This window comes from Pseudophryne corroboree, chromosome 7 (genome assembly GCF_028390025.1).
Source record: "Pseudophryne corroboree isolate aPseCor3 chromosome 7, aPseCor3.hap2, whole genome shotgun sequence".
NCBI lineage: Eukaryota > Metazoa > Chordata > Amphibia > Anura > Myobatrachidae > Pseudophryne > Pseudophryne corroboree.
In genome coordinates this window covers 124,305,297-124,327,782 of record NC_086450.1, presented here as the reverse complement: position 1 = coordinate 124,327,782, position 22,486 = coordinate 124,305,297, and the positions used below count along the sequence as shown (strand labels likewise).

Sequence of the window (22,486 nt, the reverse complement as noted above, 5' to 3'; positions counted from 1 at the left end):
CTCTCCGTACAGTCCCCTGGCAGTACCCCCCTGTGCTAAGTGTTACCTTGAGCTATATATTACCCTGTGCCCAACTTTGTCATGTGTTGCCCTGTGCTATGTATATTACCTTGTGCAATGACTTTTAGTAATAGCCAGAAATGGGTCCTTGGGATGTGGATATGAGAGAAAAGGGAGGGCTCCATCCATGAGGCACCTTTTGGGTATTTAGGCCTTTAGCCTAAGAGCAGGCCATTTCAGTGCCTGCACCTGTATGAGGCTGATATTAGCTGGGTCAGGGCTTGACTCAGGGTCTCACTACCTAGGGAAACAGACAGCAGGCCTGTTATGAAACATTGTTATTTCCTGACTGCAAATACTGTTCATATGCCTTTGTTTGTGGTAGGGGCAGTTTATCTTACCATTCTGAGAGAGGGAATCTATTATGTTTAGTTAGTGCACAGAAGGGCTAGGATTTATTCCTATGTTTTGTTTTATGTACTGTACAATAAAACTAGCCACGGGTGGATTGCACAAAAACCCTGGACTGGTGTGCTGTTTTCCTGACTATTTTGTGTTTGGAGGTATCCATCTACCCCAGGAGAGTGCCCTCCTACCCTAATCTCCTCAAAATGTATATAAGACTCAGGCCCGGCGCTACCCACTCAGCGAAGGGATGCAGTGCAGGGAGGCGCTGGGAGGAAGAGGCGCTCCCCCTGCTCTGCATTCCTTCCCTGCGCTGCGCCGTCCTGACACCCGTGCTGCTGCTGCTGCCAGCTGCTGTGCAGCGCTGGCAGCATGAAAAGCCCACTCCCCCCCCTCCCCTCACCTGTGTGTCAATGGCTCGGTAAGTATCAAAGGAGGGGGCGGAGCTACATGGACCGGAATGGGCGGAGCTAAATGGGATATAAGGGGCGGAGCTACACGGACCAGGCTGCTGCAGTGCTGTACTGAGGGAGACAGTGGCTTAGGTAAGTGGAGGGTGACAGAGAAATGTGTGTGTGTGTGTATATATATGGTGGGTGTGTATGTATGTATGTGTGTGTCTATGTTTGTGAATTGTGTGTGTGCGCACACGTTTTATGGACGCTATTACTGGGGGGGGTGCATTACATGTAAGGACGCAACTACAGGGGGAGCATTACATATAATGACGCTACTACTACTGGGGGGCATTACGTATAACGACTCTACTACTACTGGGGGGGCATCACATGTAAGGATGCTACTACTACTGGGGGGGCCATTACGTGTAAGGACGCTACTACTACTGGGGGGCATTACGTGTAAGGACGCTACTACTACTGGGGGGCATTACGTATAAAGGATGCTACTACTACTGGGGGGCCATTACGTGTAAGGACGCTACTACTACTACTGGTGGGGGGGCATTACATATAAGGACGCTACTACTACTGGGGGTGCACTATGTATAAGGACGCTACTACTACTTGGAGTGCACTACGTATAAGGATGCTACTACAACTGGGGGGGCATTACGTATAAGGATGCTACTACTACTGGGGGGGGGCCATTACGTGTAAGGACGCTACTACTACTGGAAGGGGCATTATGTATAAGGACGCTACTACTACTTGGAGTGCACTACGTATAATGACGCTACTACAGGGGGGGCATTACGTATAACGCTACTACTACTGGCGGGCGTTACATGTAAGGACGCTACTACTACTGGGGGGTATTATGTATGAGGATGTTACTACTACTAGGGGGGCATTACGTATAAGGATGCTACTACTACTGGGGGGGCCATTACGTGTAAGGACGCTACTACTACTGGGGGTGCACTATGTATAAGGATGCTACTACTACTTGGAGTGCACTACGTATAAGGGCGCTACTACAACTGGGGGGGGCATTACGTATAAGGATGCTGCTACTACTGCGGGGGCATTACATATAAGGACGCTACTACAACTGGGGGGGTATTATGCATAAGGGCGCTACTACTACTGGGGGGGCATTATGTATAAGGACGCTACTACTACTACTGGGGGGGCATTACATATAAGGATGCTACTACTACTTGGAGTGCACTACGTATAGGGGCGCTACTACAACTGGGGGGGGGCATTACGTATAAGGATGCTGCTACTACTGCGGGGGCATTACATATAAGGACGCTACTACAACTGGGGGGCATTATGTATAAGGACGCTACTACTACTGGGGGGGCATTATGTATAAGGACGCTACTACTATTACTGGGGGGGGCATTACATATAAGGACGATACTACTACTGGGGGGGCATTATGTATAAGGACGCTACTACTACTACTACGGGGTGGCATTACATATAAGGATGCTACTACTACTGGGGGGGCATTACGTATAAGGACGCTACTACTACTGGAAGGGGCATTATGTATAAGGACGCTACTATGACTTGGAGTGCACTACGTATAAGGACGCTACTACTACTGGGGAGGCATTATGTATAAGGACGCTAATACTACTGGGGGGGCATTATGCATAAGGACGCTACTACTACGGGGGAGGCATTATGTATAAGGACGCTAATACTACTGGGGGGGCATTATGCATAAGGACGCTACTACTACGGGTGGGGCATTACGTATAAGATAAATAAGATTGTGCTACATTTTGGCGTAATTTTAAATGGGGGTACTACTGTGTGGCCATGCCCCTTACTTGTGAGACCACACACCTTTTCCTGGCGTGCGCCAAAGGATTATGGGAGGGCGCAAATTTATAGTTTGCAGGGGGGCGCCGAACACCCTGGCACCGGCCCTGATAAGACTTAACCATAAGCATTAGCAATGCACTCCAGTGCATTGGCTGGTGGACTTCTGTGCCAGCTACTGCACATGCCAATGGTATAGAGCTTGTGCTCCAGGCATAGAGTATCCACCCTAACAACCCCCTGCCCTATGGAACATACTCTACACCGCCCAGAGACATAAACTACCCACCCTACTCCCTGGCCCCAGGACATACACTCCCCACCCTATCTTTTATACATAAATTGTCCATCCTATAATCCTAGACACAGTACCCTCCACCCCAGGGACATACAATATCCACTCTACTACTTACCTTCCCTCACCAGACACATAATGCCTGCTCTACCAGCAGGGCAGGTTCTAGCGCTTGTGGCACCCCGGGCAAAAATAGGGACATGGCTTCATAAAGAGGTGTGGTCAGGTATGCCCCTGTAGAGTTGTGCCCCCGTTTGTGCCCCCTGTAGAGTTGTGCCCCCGTTTGTGCCGCTTACAAAAAAATAATAATTAATACTCACCATCCCTGCTCCTGATTCCCGATCGCTTCTGACCTCCGTCTCCATCTCCGGCCGCCGGCGCTGCTCCTCTGATCTATGGGAGAGACGTCATGACGTCTCTCCCATAGCACAGCATAGACGCTAGAGGTCAATTATGACCCCTAGTGTCTATGTGCTGGTTCCACAATGCCGTGCGGTGCGCGATAACATCATCGCGCACTGCACAGCAGTGACAGCACAGCACCGGGGGGCATCACCATAAGCTGATCTTGCCACGGCGGCGGCGCCCTCTGGAAGGCGGCGCCCCAGGCAAAATCCCGTGTGCACATAGCAAGATCCGCTACTGCCTACCTCCCCCAGCACCAGTAACATAAATTCCCCACTCTACACCTTGGCACCTGAGACATACAGTACAATTCCTGGCATGGGGATATACCCTAACTAACTAAACCCCCTGGCCCCAAGGACATACACTACTAGTATCCCGGCAGCATACAATACCAGCCCCCCAGCCAAAGCAATATAAATCAGCTGCCCTGCCTCCACACCAAGACATACCATTCCCCCTAGCCTCTAGGACATAATGGGTGCTACTATTTCTGCACACATGCTGCATATCAGGCCCGCATGCTGGCTACACCCTGTCCCCAGTCAGATTTCTGTACTGGAAGATAGGGTGCCAGAGCATGTGCTTGCTTGGGGCATTACAGCTTATTACATTTCTGGTTGGTAGATGGACCACACAGAAGCAGTGCCTTATGACAGTGGCCTGTGGGCTGGATGCAGCTTGCAAGATAATTGGGTTCGCAGTGATCACAGTAAACTACAGCTTCTGACCACTCTTGTGCCGTAAGCTATACAGCAAATACACATTACTCTTGTCAGCAAGTACTGTAGACAGGTCAGTCTTCTGTGGGGGACTGGGGCAGTTATGTATGTTTTTATTTTACCTGTGGGGGACATTGTTTTATTTTTTGTGTTTTATTTTTTTCCCGTGGGGGACATTGCTTTATTTTTTTCTTGTGGGGTTCAATGTGTTTTATTTTTTCCTTTGGGGGCCAATATGTTTTATTTTTTTCCTGTGGGGGCCAATATGATGATTTTTTTTTTCCTGTGGGGGCATTGTGTTTTATTTTTTTTCTTCTGCACACGAGTCTAAGTTGTACCGCGCATGCATCTCAATGGTTTTCATACAGAGTTGCAGTACAAGTTCAGATGCACACACTCAGAAGTGTATTAGAAATGTGTTGGGTGCTTCTAGGCAGTTACAGGAGGTTGGCTAATCAGACACAGATGTAACGTAGTATGAGCACATGGCTGAAAGTGGTTGCATCTAGAGATGCTGAAATGCTCACATTGGATGCCATTCTCAAAAGGATGCTCTGCACCTAGCATAGGGCTGGTGAAAGTTTTAGTGGTGGTGTCTAAAGAAGCACCAGGTAGCATAAAGTTGCACACCAACAGCAAAAGACACAACTGTGTCCAACTCAGAATCAGGCCCTATGAAGAGGGATTCCACATCCCTTGAAATACTCTACCCCCTCAACAGACCCCGCTCCAATTAAAGCTGCTTCCATAAATTTATTGGGCTAGTTTTCTAATCCAATCCACCCTTGATAATACCTGATGTATGTTTTCTCTATGAAAAATGGTGTCAGTACTCAGAAAAAAGGATACGCTACTCATCTAAATTTAAAAGTTGATACAAGTTACAGTATATAATACACTGCTCAAAAAAATAAAGGGAACACTAAAATAACATATCCTAGATCTGAATGAATGAAATATTCGTATTAAATACTTTGTTCTTTACATAGTTGAATGTGCTGACAACAAAATCACACAAAAATGATCAATGGAAATCAAATTTATTAACCCATGGAGGTCTGGATTTGGAGTCACACTCAAAATTAAAGTGGAAAAACACACTACAGGCTGATCCAACTTTGATGTAATGTCCTTAAAACAAGTCAAAATGAGGCTCAGTAGTGTGTGTGGCCTCCACGTGCCTGTATGACCTCCCTACAATGCCTGGGCATGCTCCTGATGAGGTTGCGGATGGTCTCCTGAGGGATCTTCTCCCAGACCTGGACTAAAGCATCCGCCAACTCCTGGACAGTCTGTGGTGCAACGTGGCGATGGTGGATGGAGCGAGACATGATGTCCCAGATGTGCTCAATTGGATTCAGGTCTGGGGAACGGGCGGGCCAGTCCATAGCATCAATGCCTTCGTCTTGCAGGAACTGCTGACACACTCCAGCCACATGAGGTCTAGCATTGTCTTGCATTAGGAGGAACCCAGGGCCAACCGCACCAGCATATGGTCTCACAAGGGGTCTGAGGATCTCACCTCGGTACCTAATGGCAGTCAGGCTACCTCTGGCGAGCACATGGAGAGCTGTGCGGCCCCCCAAAGAAATGCCACCCCACACCATTACTGACCCACTGCCAAACCGGTCATGCTGGAGGATGTTGCAGGCAGCAGAACGTTCTCCTTGGCATCTCCAGACTCTGTCACGTCTGTTACATGTGCTCAGTGAGAACCTGCTTTCATCTGTGAAGAGCACAGGGCACCAGTGGCGAATTTGCCAATCTTGGTGTTCTCTGGCAAATGCCAAACGTCCTGCACAGTGTTGGGCTGTAAGTACAACCCCCACCTGTAGACGTTGGGCCCTCATACCACCCTCATGGAGTCTGTTTCTGATCGTTTGAGTAGACACATGCACATTTGTGGCTTGCTGGAGGTCATTTTGCAGGGCTCTGGCAGTGCTTCTCATGTTCCTCCTTGCACAAAGGCAGAGGTAGCGGACCTGCTGCTGGGTTGTTGCCCTCCTACGGCCTCCTCCACGTCTCCTGATGTACTGGCCTTTCTCCTGGTAGTGCCTCCATGCTCTGGACAATACGCTGACAGACATAGCAAACCTTCTTGCCACAGCTCGCATTGATGTGCCATCCTGGATGAGCTGCACTACCTGAGCCACTTGTGTGGGTTGTAGACTCCGTCTCATGCTACCACTAGAGTGAAAGCACCGCCAGCTTTCAAAAGTGACCAAAACATCAGCCAGAAAGCATAGGAGCTGAGAAGTGGCCTGTGGTCACCACCTGCAGAACAACTCCTTTATTGGGGGTGTCTTGCTAATTGCCTATAATTCCCACCTGTTGTCTATTCCATTTGCACAACAGCATGTGAAATTGATTGTCAATCAGTGTTGCTTCCTAAGTGGACAGTTTTATTTCACAGAAGTGTGATTGACTTGATGTTACATTGTGTTGTTTAAGTGTTCCCTTTATTTTTTTGAGCAGTGTAGTAGCTTCTATACTCAGACACTTTGCTTTTGTTTACTGTATTTCTGGAATGATTTAACAGACTTTTTCCTGTTACTGGAACTACAGTAGGAATACAAATTATACAAAAAGAACAATGAGCCGGTAATGCGTGTCGCTGAGTGCCATCAGAAAATAGGGCTACCTATAATATTAATCAAGAACATGTCTTCCAGCTATTTGCCTATTATCTCAACACTGTACAAAGCATGAACTGAACCCCTCATCAATGACTCCTGGAGACCTATAGATTTTCAGTAGAAAAGGTGCTAAAAATGTATAGCAGTTACAAATAAGCAAGTAAATACAATTTTATCATTGTAATAGTTATTGTATAGAAACTTATTTACAAAAGCAAGAAATACATACCATAGATGACAAATTCTGAGAGCTTGGATCACTTGTTTGGTGAGGTCTTAAGTAATTTTGGTAAATCTGTTTTCCGTGCTGAAAATAAACATACAATGTTAGAAAGTTAGTATATATAAAAAATAGCACCAATAAACTGACATGTACACATCTGAAGACGCATTCAGTTCTGTAGCTGTTACATATGCGCCAGATTGACACCCAGATACATTTACACTCAGCCAGGCCATAAGCACACAAAAAATTCATAATACTTCTTTTTATCATGAAAAACACAAACCTCTATGATACAACAGATATAATATTTCTTCTAGCATACAAATGGAAATAGCAAAATAAATAATTTGGAAAAATCATGTAATCATATAATGTAGTCACAATCAAAGAAGAAAGTACCGATCAGCTTCAGAGGTGAATTCACAGTTAGCCAATCAATTAGTCATCCATGTGCACTTGCACCGGCTCTTAGGTACCCACAAGTGAGATGTCTATTGGCAGGCGTACAGTATAAGCATCTTTGTGCAGGTTTGCTTCAGTTTGCATTGCAATTAGGCAAATACACCCTTAATGTATTCAGTCTATGTTTATTCACCTGTTCCATCTAATGTACCAACCAATAAAATCTAAATACATACACATGTAGCACTAGGCATAGGCGTGCGCAGCACATTTTATTAGGGTGTGCACCGTCGGAGGGGTGTGTCTAGCACCATCTATTGACAGTCAACGCAATATAAAATATCCATTCTTGTACCAATACTAATAAAGCAGATACATTGTCAGATGTTGGGGTGTGCACCAAATAAACACCCCTGATGGCACTCACTGCAATTACACTGCTCCTGCTCAGCCGGGTCTGGCTCCCCCCTCTTTCCCTTGTAAGCTGCAGCAGCTTACTTACAAGTCAGTCACTCACTCACTGACACTGACAGTTGCAGACTAGTACTGCTGCTGCTGCTGGAAAAATGAGTGACATGTCAATGCTGCTGCCGACCGCCTGCCAGTATTGAATTTGTCTTCCTAAGAGGAATGCTGGCGTCCTCATCAGTGGCTGGCGTTGGCATAGCATAGAAGGAGAGAGGTGACGGGTGGGCGTGCGAGCAGCATGATGTAATCACATCACATCACGCTGTTTTTGTACATGGAGGTGGAGCCGGGAGTTTGAAAGCCGGTGGCAGTGGCACCCTTGATTAACCCAGGCGTCCGGTCAGTAATGCAGTCCTGACAGGGTGCAACGCAGAGGGGAAAGTAATCAGCCTGCACGGCGATCGCTGCATCAGGCATGTGAGATTGGGGTGGCAGACATTAGGGGGTGCCTGTGCGCACCAGGCACCCCCCCCTGCGCACACCTATGCATGTAGGCATGTGTAGTACAAATGGGGCAGGATTTGGCATGCAGGGTGCCTAGAACTGCACCTTGAAGCCACAACAGAGGCACCTGCAGCATCCCTTAGACCATCAGCTTCTGGCGCAACAGAGTCGCCAAGTCTCCTGGTCCTGAGGACCCGCCCCCTCATGATGTCACATGTTCGGTGGGCAGAAGCAAGCACAGTGTATATTATTGCCCTGTTATGACCCTGCTTATAGATTGTAAGCTTGCAAGCTGGGCCATCTTTACCTCTCTGTCTTTCTGTTGAGACCCAGTCTTATTTTATTACTATTTCTCATACGTCCTAGAGGATGCTGAGGATGCTTCAAGAACCATGGGGTATAGACGGGATCCGCAGGATACATGGGTACATTATAAGACTTTGAATGGGTGTGAACTGGCTCCTCCCTCTATGCCCCTCCTCCAGACTCCAGTTAGATTCTGTGCCCAGCGAGACTGGAGGCACACTGAGGAGCTCTCCTGAGTTTCTCAGAAAAATAATTTATTTAGGTTTTTTATTTTCAGGGAGACCTGCTGGCTACAGGCTCCCTGCAGCGTGGGAGTGAGGGGAGAGAAGCAGACCTACTTCTAAAGAGTTCAAGGGCTCTGCTTCTTAGGCTACTGGACACCTTTAGCTCCAGAGGGTTCGATCACTATGGTACGCCTAGCTGCTTGTTCCCGGAGCCGCGCCGTCACCCCCCTCACAAAGCCAAAAGTTAGAAGCCGGGGTGAGTATGAGAAGATCAGAAGACTTCAGTGACGGCAGAAGACGGCTTGAGGTCCCACACAGATCATGGCACTACAGGGTGCAGGGTGCAGGGGGGGCACCCTGGGCAGCATGGGGGTCCGCAAACACACTGGCAAGCAATATAACAGTGCCACAGGCACTTGTTAGGGACCCCCGCCAGTATAAAGGTTTTTGAGCGGAACCTAAGCGCGCCATGTCGGGGGCGGGGCTTAGCCGCATAGCTCTCACCAGCGCCATTGTTTCTCTTCACAGACGGCTGCAGAGATGCTGGCCCTGATCCTCCACACTGCTGCAAGTAACAGGGTGCAAAACGGGGGGGGGCACTCATAATTGGTGAATTATATTATTGATAAAAGCGCTAGCAGGTCTGGGCAGTATTATTGCTGCCTTCAGAACTGGGATAGGCCCTGGGTGTGGGCTGGCTGAACTTTCTCTGTGTCTCTCTAACAGGCTGTGCTGTGGGTCTGTCCCCTATAGCCCAGTGTGTTTGTGGCTGTCGGTACGTGTGTCGACATGTCTGAGGCTGAATGCTCTTCCCAGGAAGAGGCTGGCGTGGGGACTGACAGTTCTGTGAGAGTGACAGTGTCGGCACCGCCGACGGATGATTGGGTCATTATGTTGAGTGTTTTAAATACGAATGTGACTAAGTTGGTTAAGAGGTTTGATAAATCTGAGTCTAAGAACCAGTCATGGAGGAAATCCATGCAGGATGCTTTGTCACAGGTCCAGACTCCTTTGGGGTCGCAGAAACGTACATTTGCCCAAATAGCAGATACGGATACCGACACGGACTCTGATTCCAGTGTCGACTATAGTGATGCCAGATTACATCCAAAACTGGCTAAGAGTATTAAGTACATGATTGTGGCGATAAAAGACGTTTTACATATCACTGAGGACCCTGCTGTTCCTGATATGAGGGTCTGTATGTTTAAAGGCAAGAAACCTACGGTAACGTTTCCTCCCTCTCATGAACTGAATGCACTTTTTGAAAAAGCTTGGGAAAATCCAGACAAAAAGGTACATGTTCCCAAAAGAATTCCAATGGCATATCCATTTCCCTCTGGGGACAGGGACAGCTGGGAGTCAATCCCCACGGTAGACAAAGCTTTGTCGCGTTTATCCAAAAAGGTAGCACTTCCGTCCCCTGACACGGCAGCCCTGAAGGATCCTGCAGATCGTAAGCAGGAAAATACCCTGAAGTCCATTTATGTCCCTATAGGGTCGCTACTCAGACCCGCTGTTACTGCGGCATGGGTGAGTAGCGCTACTGAAAAGTGGGCAGATAACTTGTCATCAGAGGTAGATTCCCTAGACAGGGATAGTGTGCTTTTGACCCTGGGTCATATCAAGGACGCTGCAGCGTACTTAAAAGAAGCAGTAAGGGATATTGGCCTTTTGGGATCAAGGGCCAATGCCATGGCAGTCTCTGCTAGGAGAGCATTGTGGATTCATCAATGGAATGCTGATGCTGATTCTAAGAAGGCAATGGAGTCTTTACCGTTTAACGGTAAGGTCTTGTTTGGTGACGGCCTCACTGACCTGGTCTCTACGGCTACAGCGGGTAAGTCGTCTTTTTTACCTTATGTTCCTGCACAGCAGAAGAAATCGCCTCACTATCAGATGCAGTCCTTTCGGCCCAACAAATTCAAAAAAGGACGTGGGTCCTCCTTCCTTGCTGCAAGGGGGAGAGGAAGGGGAAAAAGGTCACAGGCTGTGGCAAGTTCCCAGGAGCAGAAGTCCTCTCCGGCTTCTACCAAATCCACCGCATGATGCTCGGACTCCGTTGCGTGAGTCCGCACCAGTGGGGGCAAGTCTCAAACTCTTCAGTCAGGTCTGGGTGCACTCGGACCTGGATTCTTGGATAGTAGACATAGTAACCCAGGGGTACAAGTTAGAGTTTCAAGACGTGCCCCCTCACCGATTTTTCAAATCGGCCTTACCAGCTTCTCTTCCGGAAAGGGAGATTGTAAGCGCTGCGATACTAAAGTTGTGTCAAAATCAAGCAATTGTCACGGTACCCCCGTCTCAACAGGGGGAAGGGTTTTATTCGAGCCTGTTCGTGGTCCCGAAGCCGGATGGCTCAGTCAGACCGATTCTAAACCTAAAATCCCTCAATTTCTTTCTAAAAAAATTCAAGTTCAAGATGGATTCCCAACGAGCAGTGATATCCAGTCTGAGATTTGCGGTGCAGGATTGTCATTACCAATTTCAGACGTTGCCGTTTGGTCTGTCCACAGCTCCGAGGATTTTCACCAAAGTAATGGCAGAAATGATGGTTCTCCTGCGCAATCAGGGAATCACAATTATCCCGTATTTGGACGATCTCCTCATAAAGGCGAGGTCCAAGCAGCAATTTTTGAAGAATGTTGCCCTTTCACTGACGATTCTGCAACAAGACGGTTGGCTCCTAAATTTGCCAAAATCACAGTTGGATCCGACAACACGGCTGTCATTCCTGGGTATGATTCTGGATACAGAATTGCAAAGAGTGGTTCTCCAAGTGGAAAAAGCTCTGGAAATACAGAACATGGTAAAACAGATTCTGAAACCGGCAAAGGTGTCGATTCTTCGCTGCACTCGGTTGCTGGGGAAGATGGTGGCGGCCTACGAGTCCATTCCGTATGGCAGGTTCCATGCCAGGGTGTTTCAGTGGAACCTGCTGGACCAGTGGTCCGGGTCTCACCTGGACATGCACCGGAAAATAATTCTATCTCCCAGGACAAGAATTTCCCTGCTGTGGTGGCTGCACAGTTCTCACCTTCTGGAGGGACGCAGGTTCGGGATTCGGGATTGGATCCTGGTGACCACAGATGCAAGCCTCCGAGGCTGGGGGGCAGTCATGCAGGGAAGAAACTTTCAGGGAAAGTGGTCAAGTCAGGAAGCTAGTCTACACATAAACATTCTGGAATTAAGAGCCATCCACAACGGCATACTACAAGCAGAACATCTTCTTCGAGGTCTGCCAGTCTTGATTCAGTCAGACAACGTGACAGCAGTGGAGTACATAAACCGCCAAGGCGGAACAAAGAGCAGAGCGGCGATGGCCGAGGCCATGAAGATTCTTCCCTGGGCAGAAAGACATGCCAGCGCTCTGGCGGCGGTCTTCATTCCAGGAGTTTGCGGCTTTGTCTCACAAAAGCCCCTATTTGATTTTTCATGCTGATAGAGCGGAGTTGAGAACTCGTCAACAATTTCTGCCAAAAATGGTTTCATCATTTCATGTTAACCAGCCAATTGTGGTGCCAGTGGCTACTGACGCCTTGGCGGAGTCAAAGTCTCTTGATGTGGTCAGAGCTTTGAAGATCTATACAAAGATTTGGAGATTCTTACTGGGCGCAATACAAAGCAGCCAATCCGTAGATCTAAGTGATACACCACTCACTTCACACAATGCAGACAGTAAAAATCCGATCAAACAGAAACAGCGCTAAGTATAGAAAAATATCTACTCCCCTGTTCACATGAGCGTCTTGTGATCTTCCCAGGTGAGGATTCAATTAATATAAAAGGAAAAAGACAAAAAGCAAAAGATAGTGTAGTACTGTTAACAATATTGCACAATATTTCAACACTAATTGGTGAATCCCTGGAATTTTTTCACCACCACTCTTCATACACATATATTATCGGGGTTACCCCCTAGGTGAAGCATTCACACTAAAGTGTTGATGGTATGAACTGCAGATGTTAAAGTCCTATGCTGATATTCCACAATATTCTGGAGTTTCTTTAACACCTTTCTGAAGTTATCCCACCACCTGTGTAGAACTGTTCTTGGGGTTACCCCCTATTGCAGAACACTCACAAGAAGGGGTTATATTACAAGCCTTTCATAGTATTTCTTTCTTTAAACGAATCCACCATACAGGACAAGTGTGTCGGGGTTCCCCCCTCTACATCCAACTCACTGTGGTTCTCTTGGTTTATTTGCATATAGTGTGTCTCAAGCGTCTTCCTCATAAATTTCACATCCACCTCGTCATTTATGGAGAGCAGTCACCACCCGGTAGTATAAAAAGAACGAGTTTTATTCCACAAGATTTGGAAATGTTCTCCAAAGTACACAAAATATTCAATAAAAACACTTAAAAATAACATAAAAAGGTGACCTATTTTGTCCAGTTTAGGGGAGACTTAATTCCCTAGATGTTATATGGATCCCAAAAAGTGGGGAAAAAAGTCTCACCGCTTTTCCAGACAGGTACACCATAGAAAGGAGAAGTCCCACCGACGCGTTTCGATCCTATGGAGGATCTTTTTCAAGGTATGTAGATAAACTGGACAAAATAGGTCACCTTTTTATGTTATTTTTAAGTGTTTTTATTGAATATTTTGTGTACTTTGGAGAACATTTCCAAATCTTGTGGAATAAAACTCGTTGTTTTTATACTACCGGGTGGTGACTGCTCTCCATAAATGACGAGGTGGATGTGAAATTTATGAGGAAGACGCTTGAGACACACTATATGCAAATAAACCAAGAGAACCACAGTGAGTTGGATGTAGAGGGGGGAACCCCGACACACTTGTCCTGTATGGTGGATTCGTTTAAAGAAAGAAATACTATGAAAGGCTTGTAATATAACCCCTTCTTGTGAGTGTTCTGCAATAGGGGGTAACCCCAAGAACAGTTCTACACAGGTGGTGGGATAACTTCAGAAAGGTGTTAAAGAAACTCCAGAATATTGTGGAATATCAGCATAGGACTTTAACATCTGCAGTTCATACCATCAACACTTTAGTGTGAATGCTTCACCTAGGGGGTAACCCCGATAATATATGTGTATGAAGAGTGGTGGTGAAAAAATTCCAGGGATTCACCAATTAGTGTTGAAATATTGTGCAATATTGTTAACAGTACTACACTATCTTTTGCTTTTTGTCTTTTTCCTTTTATATTAATTGAATCCTCACCTGGGAAGATCACAAGACGCTCATGTGAACAGGGGAGTAGATATTTTTCTATACTTAGCGCTGTTTCTGTTTGATCGAATTTTTACTGTCTGCTTTGAAGATCTATGTCGCCAGAACGGCGCAGATTAGGAAAACTGAGGCTCTGTTTGTCCTGTGGGCTCCCAACAAGATTGGGGCTCCTGCTTCTAAGCAGACTATTGCGCGCTGGATTTGCAATACGATTCAGCAGGCTCATTCTACGGCTGGATTGCCGTTGCCGAAGTCGGTGAAAGCCCATTCTACCTGAAAGGTGGGCTCATCCTGGGCAGCTGCCCGGGGATTCTCGGTGTTACAAATTTGCCGAGCTGCTACTTGGTCGGGTTCAAACACCTTTGCGAAGTTTTACAAGTTTGATACCCTGGCTGAGGAGGACCTCTTGTTTGGTCAATCGTTGCTGCAGAGTCATCCGCACTCTCCCGCCCGTTCTAGAGCTTTGGTATAAACCCCATGGTTCTTGAAGCATCCCCAGCATCCTCTAGGACGTATGAGAAAATAGGATTTTAATACCTACCGGTAAATCCTTTTCTCTTAGTCCGTAGAGGATGCTGGGCGCCCGTCCCAGTGCGGGCTGTATCTGCAGTTTGGTTATAGTTACGCTCATATTGCGTTGAGTTCAGTCAGTCTGTGGCTGATGTTGGTCATGCCGTTGCATGCGTTGTTGTTGAATGCCATGTTGTACGGCGTGTTTGAGGTGTGAGCTGGTATGTATCTCACCTTAGTTTAAAATAATTAAATAAATCATTTTCCTCGAAATGTCGGTCTCCCTGGGCACAGTTCCTATAACTGGAGTCTGGAGGAGGGGCATAGAGGGAGGAGCCAGTTCACACCCATTCAAAGTCTTATAGTGTGCCCATGTCTCCTGCGGATCCAGTCTATACCCCATGGTTCTTGAAGCATCCCCAGCATCCTCTACGGGCTAAGAGAAAAGGATTTACCGGTAGGTATTAAAATCCTATTTTTATTCCCACCTGTAAAGTGCAACAGAACATGATGGCGCTAGATAAGTAAATGTAACAGCATAAATAAATAGGAAAGTGGGAACACCTTCCCAATAACACGGTGACAGACTATTGGCCTTGTTTATTGTAAAGTGGATATGAACCCAATGCAGTACTTTACTTCAAAACAAAGCTGTACTTCACTTAAAATGAAAAGAAAAGGCCGGTGGGGCATTGGCATTTCTATAATGGGTGCAATGGGTGCGGTGCACACGGGCCCCTGGGTCCAGGGAGGCCCACACCACACATACTGCACCCATGTTTTATTGCTTACCTTTCCAGAGTCCCACATCGGAGCTGCAGCCGCAGTAAAATATCACTGGCAAAATGTCCGCTGCACATGCGCAGTAGTAATTAGTCTCGAGATCATGGTGGACGCCATGTTTCTGGAGACCTGCGCATGCGCTGTAGACTCTAGCACAATGTTAAAGTCTATTACACCGTGGAGTCTGCACAAGGGCCCCCTCCTCTGTTAAAACGCTCCTGTGTTTGGGTATGTAATAAGTAACTAGGATCCTAGAGTTGAAGCACACTTCACCATTTTAGTTGTCCTTCTATGTACAGTCTCTAATGTATTAATATCCTTTTGTAGATATGGCCTCCAGAATTGAACACAGTATTCTAGATGAAGCCGTACCAATGACCTATACAGTGGCATTATTACTTCTTTCTTTCTGCTACTGATTCCTCTCCCAATGTAGCCAAGCATCTGACTAGCCTTCCTTATTGCTTTGTTACATTGCTTACCTGCCTTTAAGTCTTCTGAAATAGTGACTCATAGATCCCTTTCCTCCTCGGTAGTTTCCAGTATAGTGCCCTTAATACTATATTTAGCCTTTGGATTTTTGAGACCCAAGTGCATGATTTTGCATTTTTTGGCATTAAAATATAATTGTCACACTCTTGACCATTCCTCTAGTCTACCTAGAACCTCAATCATTTTCACCTGGTGTGTCTACCCTGTTGCATACCTTTGTGTCATCTGCAAAAAGGCATACTTTTCCTTTAATGCCATTTGCAATGTCACCAATAAAGATATTAAAAAGAACTGGTCCAAGTGCAGATCCCTGGGGTACTCCACTGGTAACAATTCCCTCCTGTGAATGCACTCCATTTACCACAACTCTCTGTTTTCTCTCCTGCAACCAAGATCTTATCCATTCAATAATCCTAGTATCCAATCCTAAGCTTTCAAGTTTATTTAGCAGGCTGCGATGTGGAACAGTGTCAGAAGCCTTACTAAACTCTAGATAAGCTATATCCACGGCTCCACCTTTATCCATCATTTTAGTCACACAGTCAAAACAGTCAATAAGATTTGTTTGACATTATCTTCCCCCAGTGAATCCATGCTGTTTGGGATCCTGTAAATTGCTGGATTTGAGATAGTCTACAACTCTTTCTTTTAAGAGTGTTTCCATCAATTTCCCTACTACTGATGTAAGACTCACTGGTCTGTAGTTGTTTGCCTCTTCCTTGCTTCCACTTTTGTGCAGTGGGACTACATTTGCTCTTTTCCAGTCCTCTGGAATTACTCCTGTAGCTAATGACTGGTTGAATAATTCTGTCAATGGTGATACCAGCACCTCTTTAAGTTATTTTAGTATCCTTGGATGTATCCCATATGGCCCCATAGATTGTCAACTTTCAGCTTTGAGAGTACTGTTAGGACCTTCTCCTCTGTAAATGTACTTAATTCAATGGCAGATTTTACATAGGGGCTGTAGGGTTTCAGCCTCTACTGTAAAATCCACCAGTGCTGCCAGTAAGACCCCAATTCTACTCCATTTGTGCACTGGCAGTGATTCCTATCAGAAGCACTTTGTGCTAGTAGCATGCAGGGATGTCAGTACCATGGATGGTGCCAGTCTGACGTCCCTTAGCAAAAATCACTTCAAATAGAAACACTTCTGCTTCTAACATGACAACAGCAATACCTGGCTTCTAGTGGATGCAGCTGAAGTAGCACCTTTTTTTTTTCTTTCTCCCTGTTCATTTTTTTATTTTTTGCGCATACACAATGCACGCAATGCAATGGAGTTCAGAGTCTCAGTCCAAACCAAGGATGAGGGGTCTTCCTCCAGACCCAACCTGGGCTGCAGCCCCTCTCTGTGTTAAAGGTTATTAGATGACGCACATACACCAGATACTCTTCAGCCATTAGAAGATGTAGAAATTCCAGTCAAAATTACTAATATTTTATACTTAGACAAAACACAACACAGTTTGAAAACAAGCATCCTATAAACACAGCATTGCACACAGGGGGGTGATTCTGAACTGGGCGCATCTGAAGAAACAGACGCATCTCCCAATTTTGAGCCGACTACACAAATGCAGCTGAATCTGAAAATATGGTGTGCTCATGCTCCACACAATGAGCCTAATTCAGAGGTGTATATAGCGACATCCGTTCTTAATTAAGGTGTTTGGATGCAGTTGGGACGCCTGTTTCAGACAGCTCTCTTGCACCCACCCTGTAGACTTACAACAGGGTTGCCGTTTTTCTGGCTACCCCCTCCGGAACAAGGCAGCTAGCTCGGCGCAGCAGGGAATGGGGAGGGTGGGCGTGACATGACATAGGGGGTGTGGTGGGAGCGTGGCTGTGTAGTTGATGCAGCACAGGGGGCAGGATGCTTGCGGTCGCCTCACCGTGGCCATGCCTCCGGTATACAGTGCCGCTATTATAGGCATTGTACAGCAGGGGACGGGGCTACGATGACGTGATTCTGCATGAATCTCGTCATTGGGTCCCCCCGGACTGCTCACTTGTTCTCTTTAAGTGGGTGATCGAGTGGTGTGCGGGGGGAGCTGCGGTGCTGCGGAAGACTTGCCCACCTTTCCATAGGGCCGGGAGGGGCACCCAATTTTCGGGAGCCTCCGGGCCATTCCGGGAGGGTAGGCAAGTATGACTTGCATACATAAAAGAGATAAACAGATGGTGTATTAGTAAAACATGTTACCTTGTACAATCTTATTGCTGTGATCCAGCAGACCTTACTCCCTTCGCTCTCTGCACACAGCAGTTTCATTTCCTTGGCTCCTCCTGTCTTGTTAGGCTAGAAGGCCACAGCACATTTTGATTAATGCATGTCTTGCAGGCATTACCTGTTGAAATAAAAGTCACTAAAATTCTCCTACTGTACTTAAACATCCAAAACATTTATTGCACATGACTATGTTCTTTTGCAGTGATTTTCTGCTGCACATTTCTAAGTCATTTTGAAAATGATACAAATATGAATACCTTTAGGCACAATCCATAGTCTGTGGGTGCTCCATACACTTTCCTTGCAGAAAGCAACATATATACATTACTTTGGCTAAAATCACTGAAAAACTGCAGGTGTCTGGGGTCCTGGATGGAGAGAAATGTACATTTATTAGTACAGTACTTTTGGGGACACTTTTTAGTAGACACTGGTAAAATGGTTCAGACATCATTTTTCCAAATGTCTGCATATGAACAGGAAAGAAATCACAGGGAAGATAGAGTGGGGGCCATGTTCCCAAAGATCAGCGTATGCATAGTAGACTTCTGGCACAGTGTATATATTTGTCAGCAAGAGAAGGTGCCAGCACATGGGCTCCCTCCGCTCTTCATCGGCCCTTGGCAGGACGCACCCTCTGCGTGAGGTCACGGTCAGTGGGATCTTGTCATTGAGGGCCTAGTGACTCAAATAATCTCCTTCCACAGTAGCGTCCTGCCTCTACCCACAGGAAAATGCTCAAGAAGGGTGAAAGAAAATGTTGGTAAGTATTGGTTACAGCTTCTATAGGGCAAAAGAGGGGGCCATTCATAGACCCTCAGCTATCACCCCGAGTAGACCTTGATCCCATTTGTGTGACCGTTGACATTGGAAGGGGAGGAAATTCTCCTGGTCCCTTCCTTTCTGGGCAGGAAGTGAAGAGAAAAGTGGACGCCGGTCTAAATAATGTAAATGACGGCAAAGAACTTGCCCTAAAAACCTTGATCACCCCTTCAAAAGTTAGCACAAGTAGTGCAAATACATGTAGTTTTTTGTATCTTAACATACAGCAAGTTACACAATGTATAAGCACAGAGAAACAAATGCAGGCAATTATTGGTTTAGAAGATATTGCTTAGCGAGCTTGTGTTGTGGCCTGTTTGTAGGAGACTAATTATATATCTTTGGATGGAAGTAAATATAAATACATTGATTATTAGATTAAATGGTTATTTTAAAATTTTCCAGAATGCGCTAGTGGAAATTTAAACCAATCATTGAGGAAACAATGCTGGCTGGCTGGCTGCTAAATAACCTTGACTCTATGTATTATTAAACAGGCAATAAGCAGTGTTTTCTGCCAAGTTTGAATGGTAATAGGGCAAAACCTCCCTCATAGTATTATGTATTAATGAAAAAGTTGTACTTATAAAGTTTGTGGGCAAGTTCTGTTCAACTTTCCCTCTCACATCCAAATATTACAAAGAAGAGGTCAGTGTGTTGCTTCTGTACATGTTACACCTGGAAGCTAGCAGTGTCTACTGTAAATAATCTGCAGTTACAAACATAGCTGTGAGTAGACATTCTGGTGCCCTGGGCCAGAAAAAGCATTGGTGTGATTCATCCCCCTCCCCATATTTTGTAAATAGGGACATAAGGCTAGGCCTGGCACCCAGTGAAAGCTATGATGCCCCGCATGATATATACTGTATATACATTTATTGAACAGCTTGCTTTACAAACACACCCAAGAAATCCACTTCTACCATCATTTATGTTCATTTAGTTACATTCATCTTTATTTTAAGTTACATATATCTTAGCAGTCATACCCAGGACCGTCAGTTACATCCAACTTTAACTAAAGCACACATTTCAAAATACTGTCATACCCAAGATTCAAACCCATAACCTACCATATTGCAGTCAGACACCTTACTCATGGAGCTATTTACTCCTGTATGGGAAGTACAACTGTATCCTCCTTCCGCTTGCCTGCCGTGTGCGCACACATTGTGTATGCAATTATTCAATCCCCGTGTGAGACTCATTCATGTAAATATGCGCATCATGCAAACCTATGGATCGCAGGTGCGTTTGTAGTGCATGTGCACATTCGTGAGCACGTTAGTTGTGGCAAACGACCCAAGATTGCCGAGGCTAGCGGCAAAGATGATGCAGGACTCATCTGTATGAGAGAATTTTTAAATGAGTGCCTTAAATATAGGAGTCTGTAACAGGAGGTTCTTAGGGACGAGGGGGGGGGGAGAGGGGGTTGGCCAGGTGATGCCAGCATCTACATTTCAGCTCGCACCTGCCGTGGGTGGCAAGCTGAAATGTAGGAAAAGAGCCCAAACAGCACGTTTCCCGATCGCACCCATTAGTTTAGCGGCTAAACCCGACACTAATGGGCGTGGTCAGTGAGATAGGGGACATCAATTGTACATTGCCCCCTGCTATCTCCCATCACTTTAGATGGGAAATAGCGGGTGATAACATTTGAAATCCCCACAAAGCTGTCATTTTGCAAAACTGTATCATGGCAGTAAGGAGCTGGTTGGTTGGTACTTTATCACCGTGCAGTTTATTAATCTCCGAGTCTTGCTAAATCTGGCCTTAAATTCCACAGCAAACCTTCTTGTGTCTGGTGCCCACTTCTAAGAGGGGGATTTCTATCAGAAAACCATGCTAGGCCTCATGCCAGGTGTCTCCAGCTGTCCATTTCCTCCCAACTTTCCATTAAAGTGAGCCAGGTCTTCCTTATCTGCCATGTGTGCAGTGCAATTTGTTGCCACCAGTGAGCCCTCTAGGCATGGGCACAGCATTTTCCAGGATTCATAACGATACTGACTGCACTCTGGCATGAGATTATGAATTGGGCTAGACACGTATACTGTAGGGGCAGTTAGGGCAGTTACGGACAGTCAAACCGCCTGTCAGTGATTCTTATGAAGACTGGGGGATCTGTTAGAGTCCATGCACTGATACACTCAGCATTAACCCTATGCTTTATTTGAATGAACATTTATTGAGTAACTAGCTATAGTCAGTCAAACTTATTGTAATAGGTTAGACATTGATAGGCAATAGTTGTATCAGTAATGTGTATTATATTACTATTATTTAAGGATACAGAGTTCTTAAAAGTGCACATCTGAGTACAGAACACCTATTATCCATACGTTATAGTCAGGTCTGATGTGGATTATCCTTTCATGATAGTGAAAACATACATAGATCTCTATCTGTTGGGGTATTACACATTGTCTATAACTTCTATTGCACACGCTATGCCTTGGGACTGATTTAGTATATATAATAGTAAACAATTGCAAAAACAAATTAAAAAAGAAACTAGGTTTCTGGGGCGGACTACATATTGGTGAAGATATAGAACAACATATAAGATCTGTGGGTTAATGTGACCTGAGCAGAGATTGCTATAACCAGGAGGTCCTTATTATTTGGCCATGACCTTGATAGCTACAGTACATTGTTCATACGTTGCACACAAGATTTAGATCAGTATCTTCTTGAAAGGCAAATGCAGCTGGCAGAAGTACCTGAAGATTTGACAAATCCTAGATTGCAGTTGGTCAGGGCTGGTCTATGACATACAATATTTGTTTGATTTAATGCTGATGAAGCTGCAAAAGCATATTGATAGTGCTAAATCATTGGTGAAAACCTCCATTTTCATCTTGTGTAATGGCAATTTGTTCCTAGTCTGAATTGCATGTAACTTGTGTGATAAAATACTGTATGTTATTATCTTCAAGTACCGCAACCAGGGGGGTGTTTCAGACCTGATCGCTGGGCTGCTGAAATTATTGTCCCATGATCAGATAGTCGCCGACCAAGCGGAGTGTATATTTGCCGTGCAAGTGTGCGATCGCATGTGTATGCCGAGCTGCTGAATAATCCCTCAGTCAGCGGACATCTGAAAATCCGTTCGCGCCTCACTCACCAGTGAATGGTTTTTACCAGTGTGGGCAGTCCTTGCGCAGCCCAGGATGTAAGGTGTGCACATTTTTCTTACGATTTTGACTATATAGTCAAAATCGTAAGAAAATATAGTGCATATCACACCGTGTGTATAGTTTTTGCGATGCTGAAGCGTGGTTCCGCAGGATCGGCATCACAAGGAAAAATAGACTATGCAGGCAGCCCAACATTGACTATATCGGTGGGGCCGGGCTCTGGCCACATCGAATACATAGTCAATGTCGGCCTGTACAGCACATTGCGCCATGTGTACACGCCATTACTCTACCAGTGCGATGAGAACAGTGTAATCAGGTCCGTAGCTGACGTCACACACCCTCCCTGAAAACGCTTGGGAATGCCTCCGTTTTTCCAGACACTCCCAGAAAATGGGCAGTTATTACCCACAAACTGCCTCTTCCTGTCAATCAGCATGCGAATGGCCGTGCGATGAGAATTTTCTTATCAGCCTTTCGCTGTTCGGTGATGCCTGTTGTTGTTTGCTGACGTGCGTGCCATTGCGGTGCATA

The 22,486-nt window shown here is 45.9% G+C and overlaps 1 protein-coding gene across 2 annotated transcripts in view; it reads right to left on the bottom strand.

Moving 5' to 3' along the window:
- The window catches only part of GRB14 (growth factor receptor bound protein 14), a 225,945-nt gene that overhangs the window by 56,577 nt on the left and 146,882 nt on the right, over positions 1 to 22,486 (bottom strand). For both annotated transcript variants that reach the window (XM_063933621.1, XM_063933622.1), the window contains 3 exons: positions 18,251 to 18,361; positions 17,967 to 18,062; positions 6,933 to 7,010 (listed from right to left, as the gene is read on the bottom strand). In XM_063933621.1, coding sequence (XP_063789691.1) covers positions 6,933 to 7,010; positions 17,967 to 18,062; positions 18,251 to 18,361 — 285 coding nt within the window. The remainder of the gene's footprint in view (positions 1 to 6,932; positions 7,011 to 17,966; positions 18,063 to 18,250; positions 18,362 to 22,486) is intronic.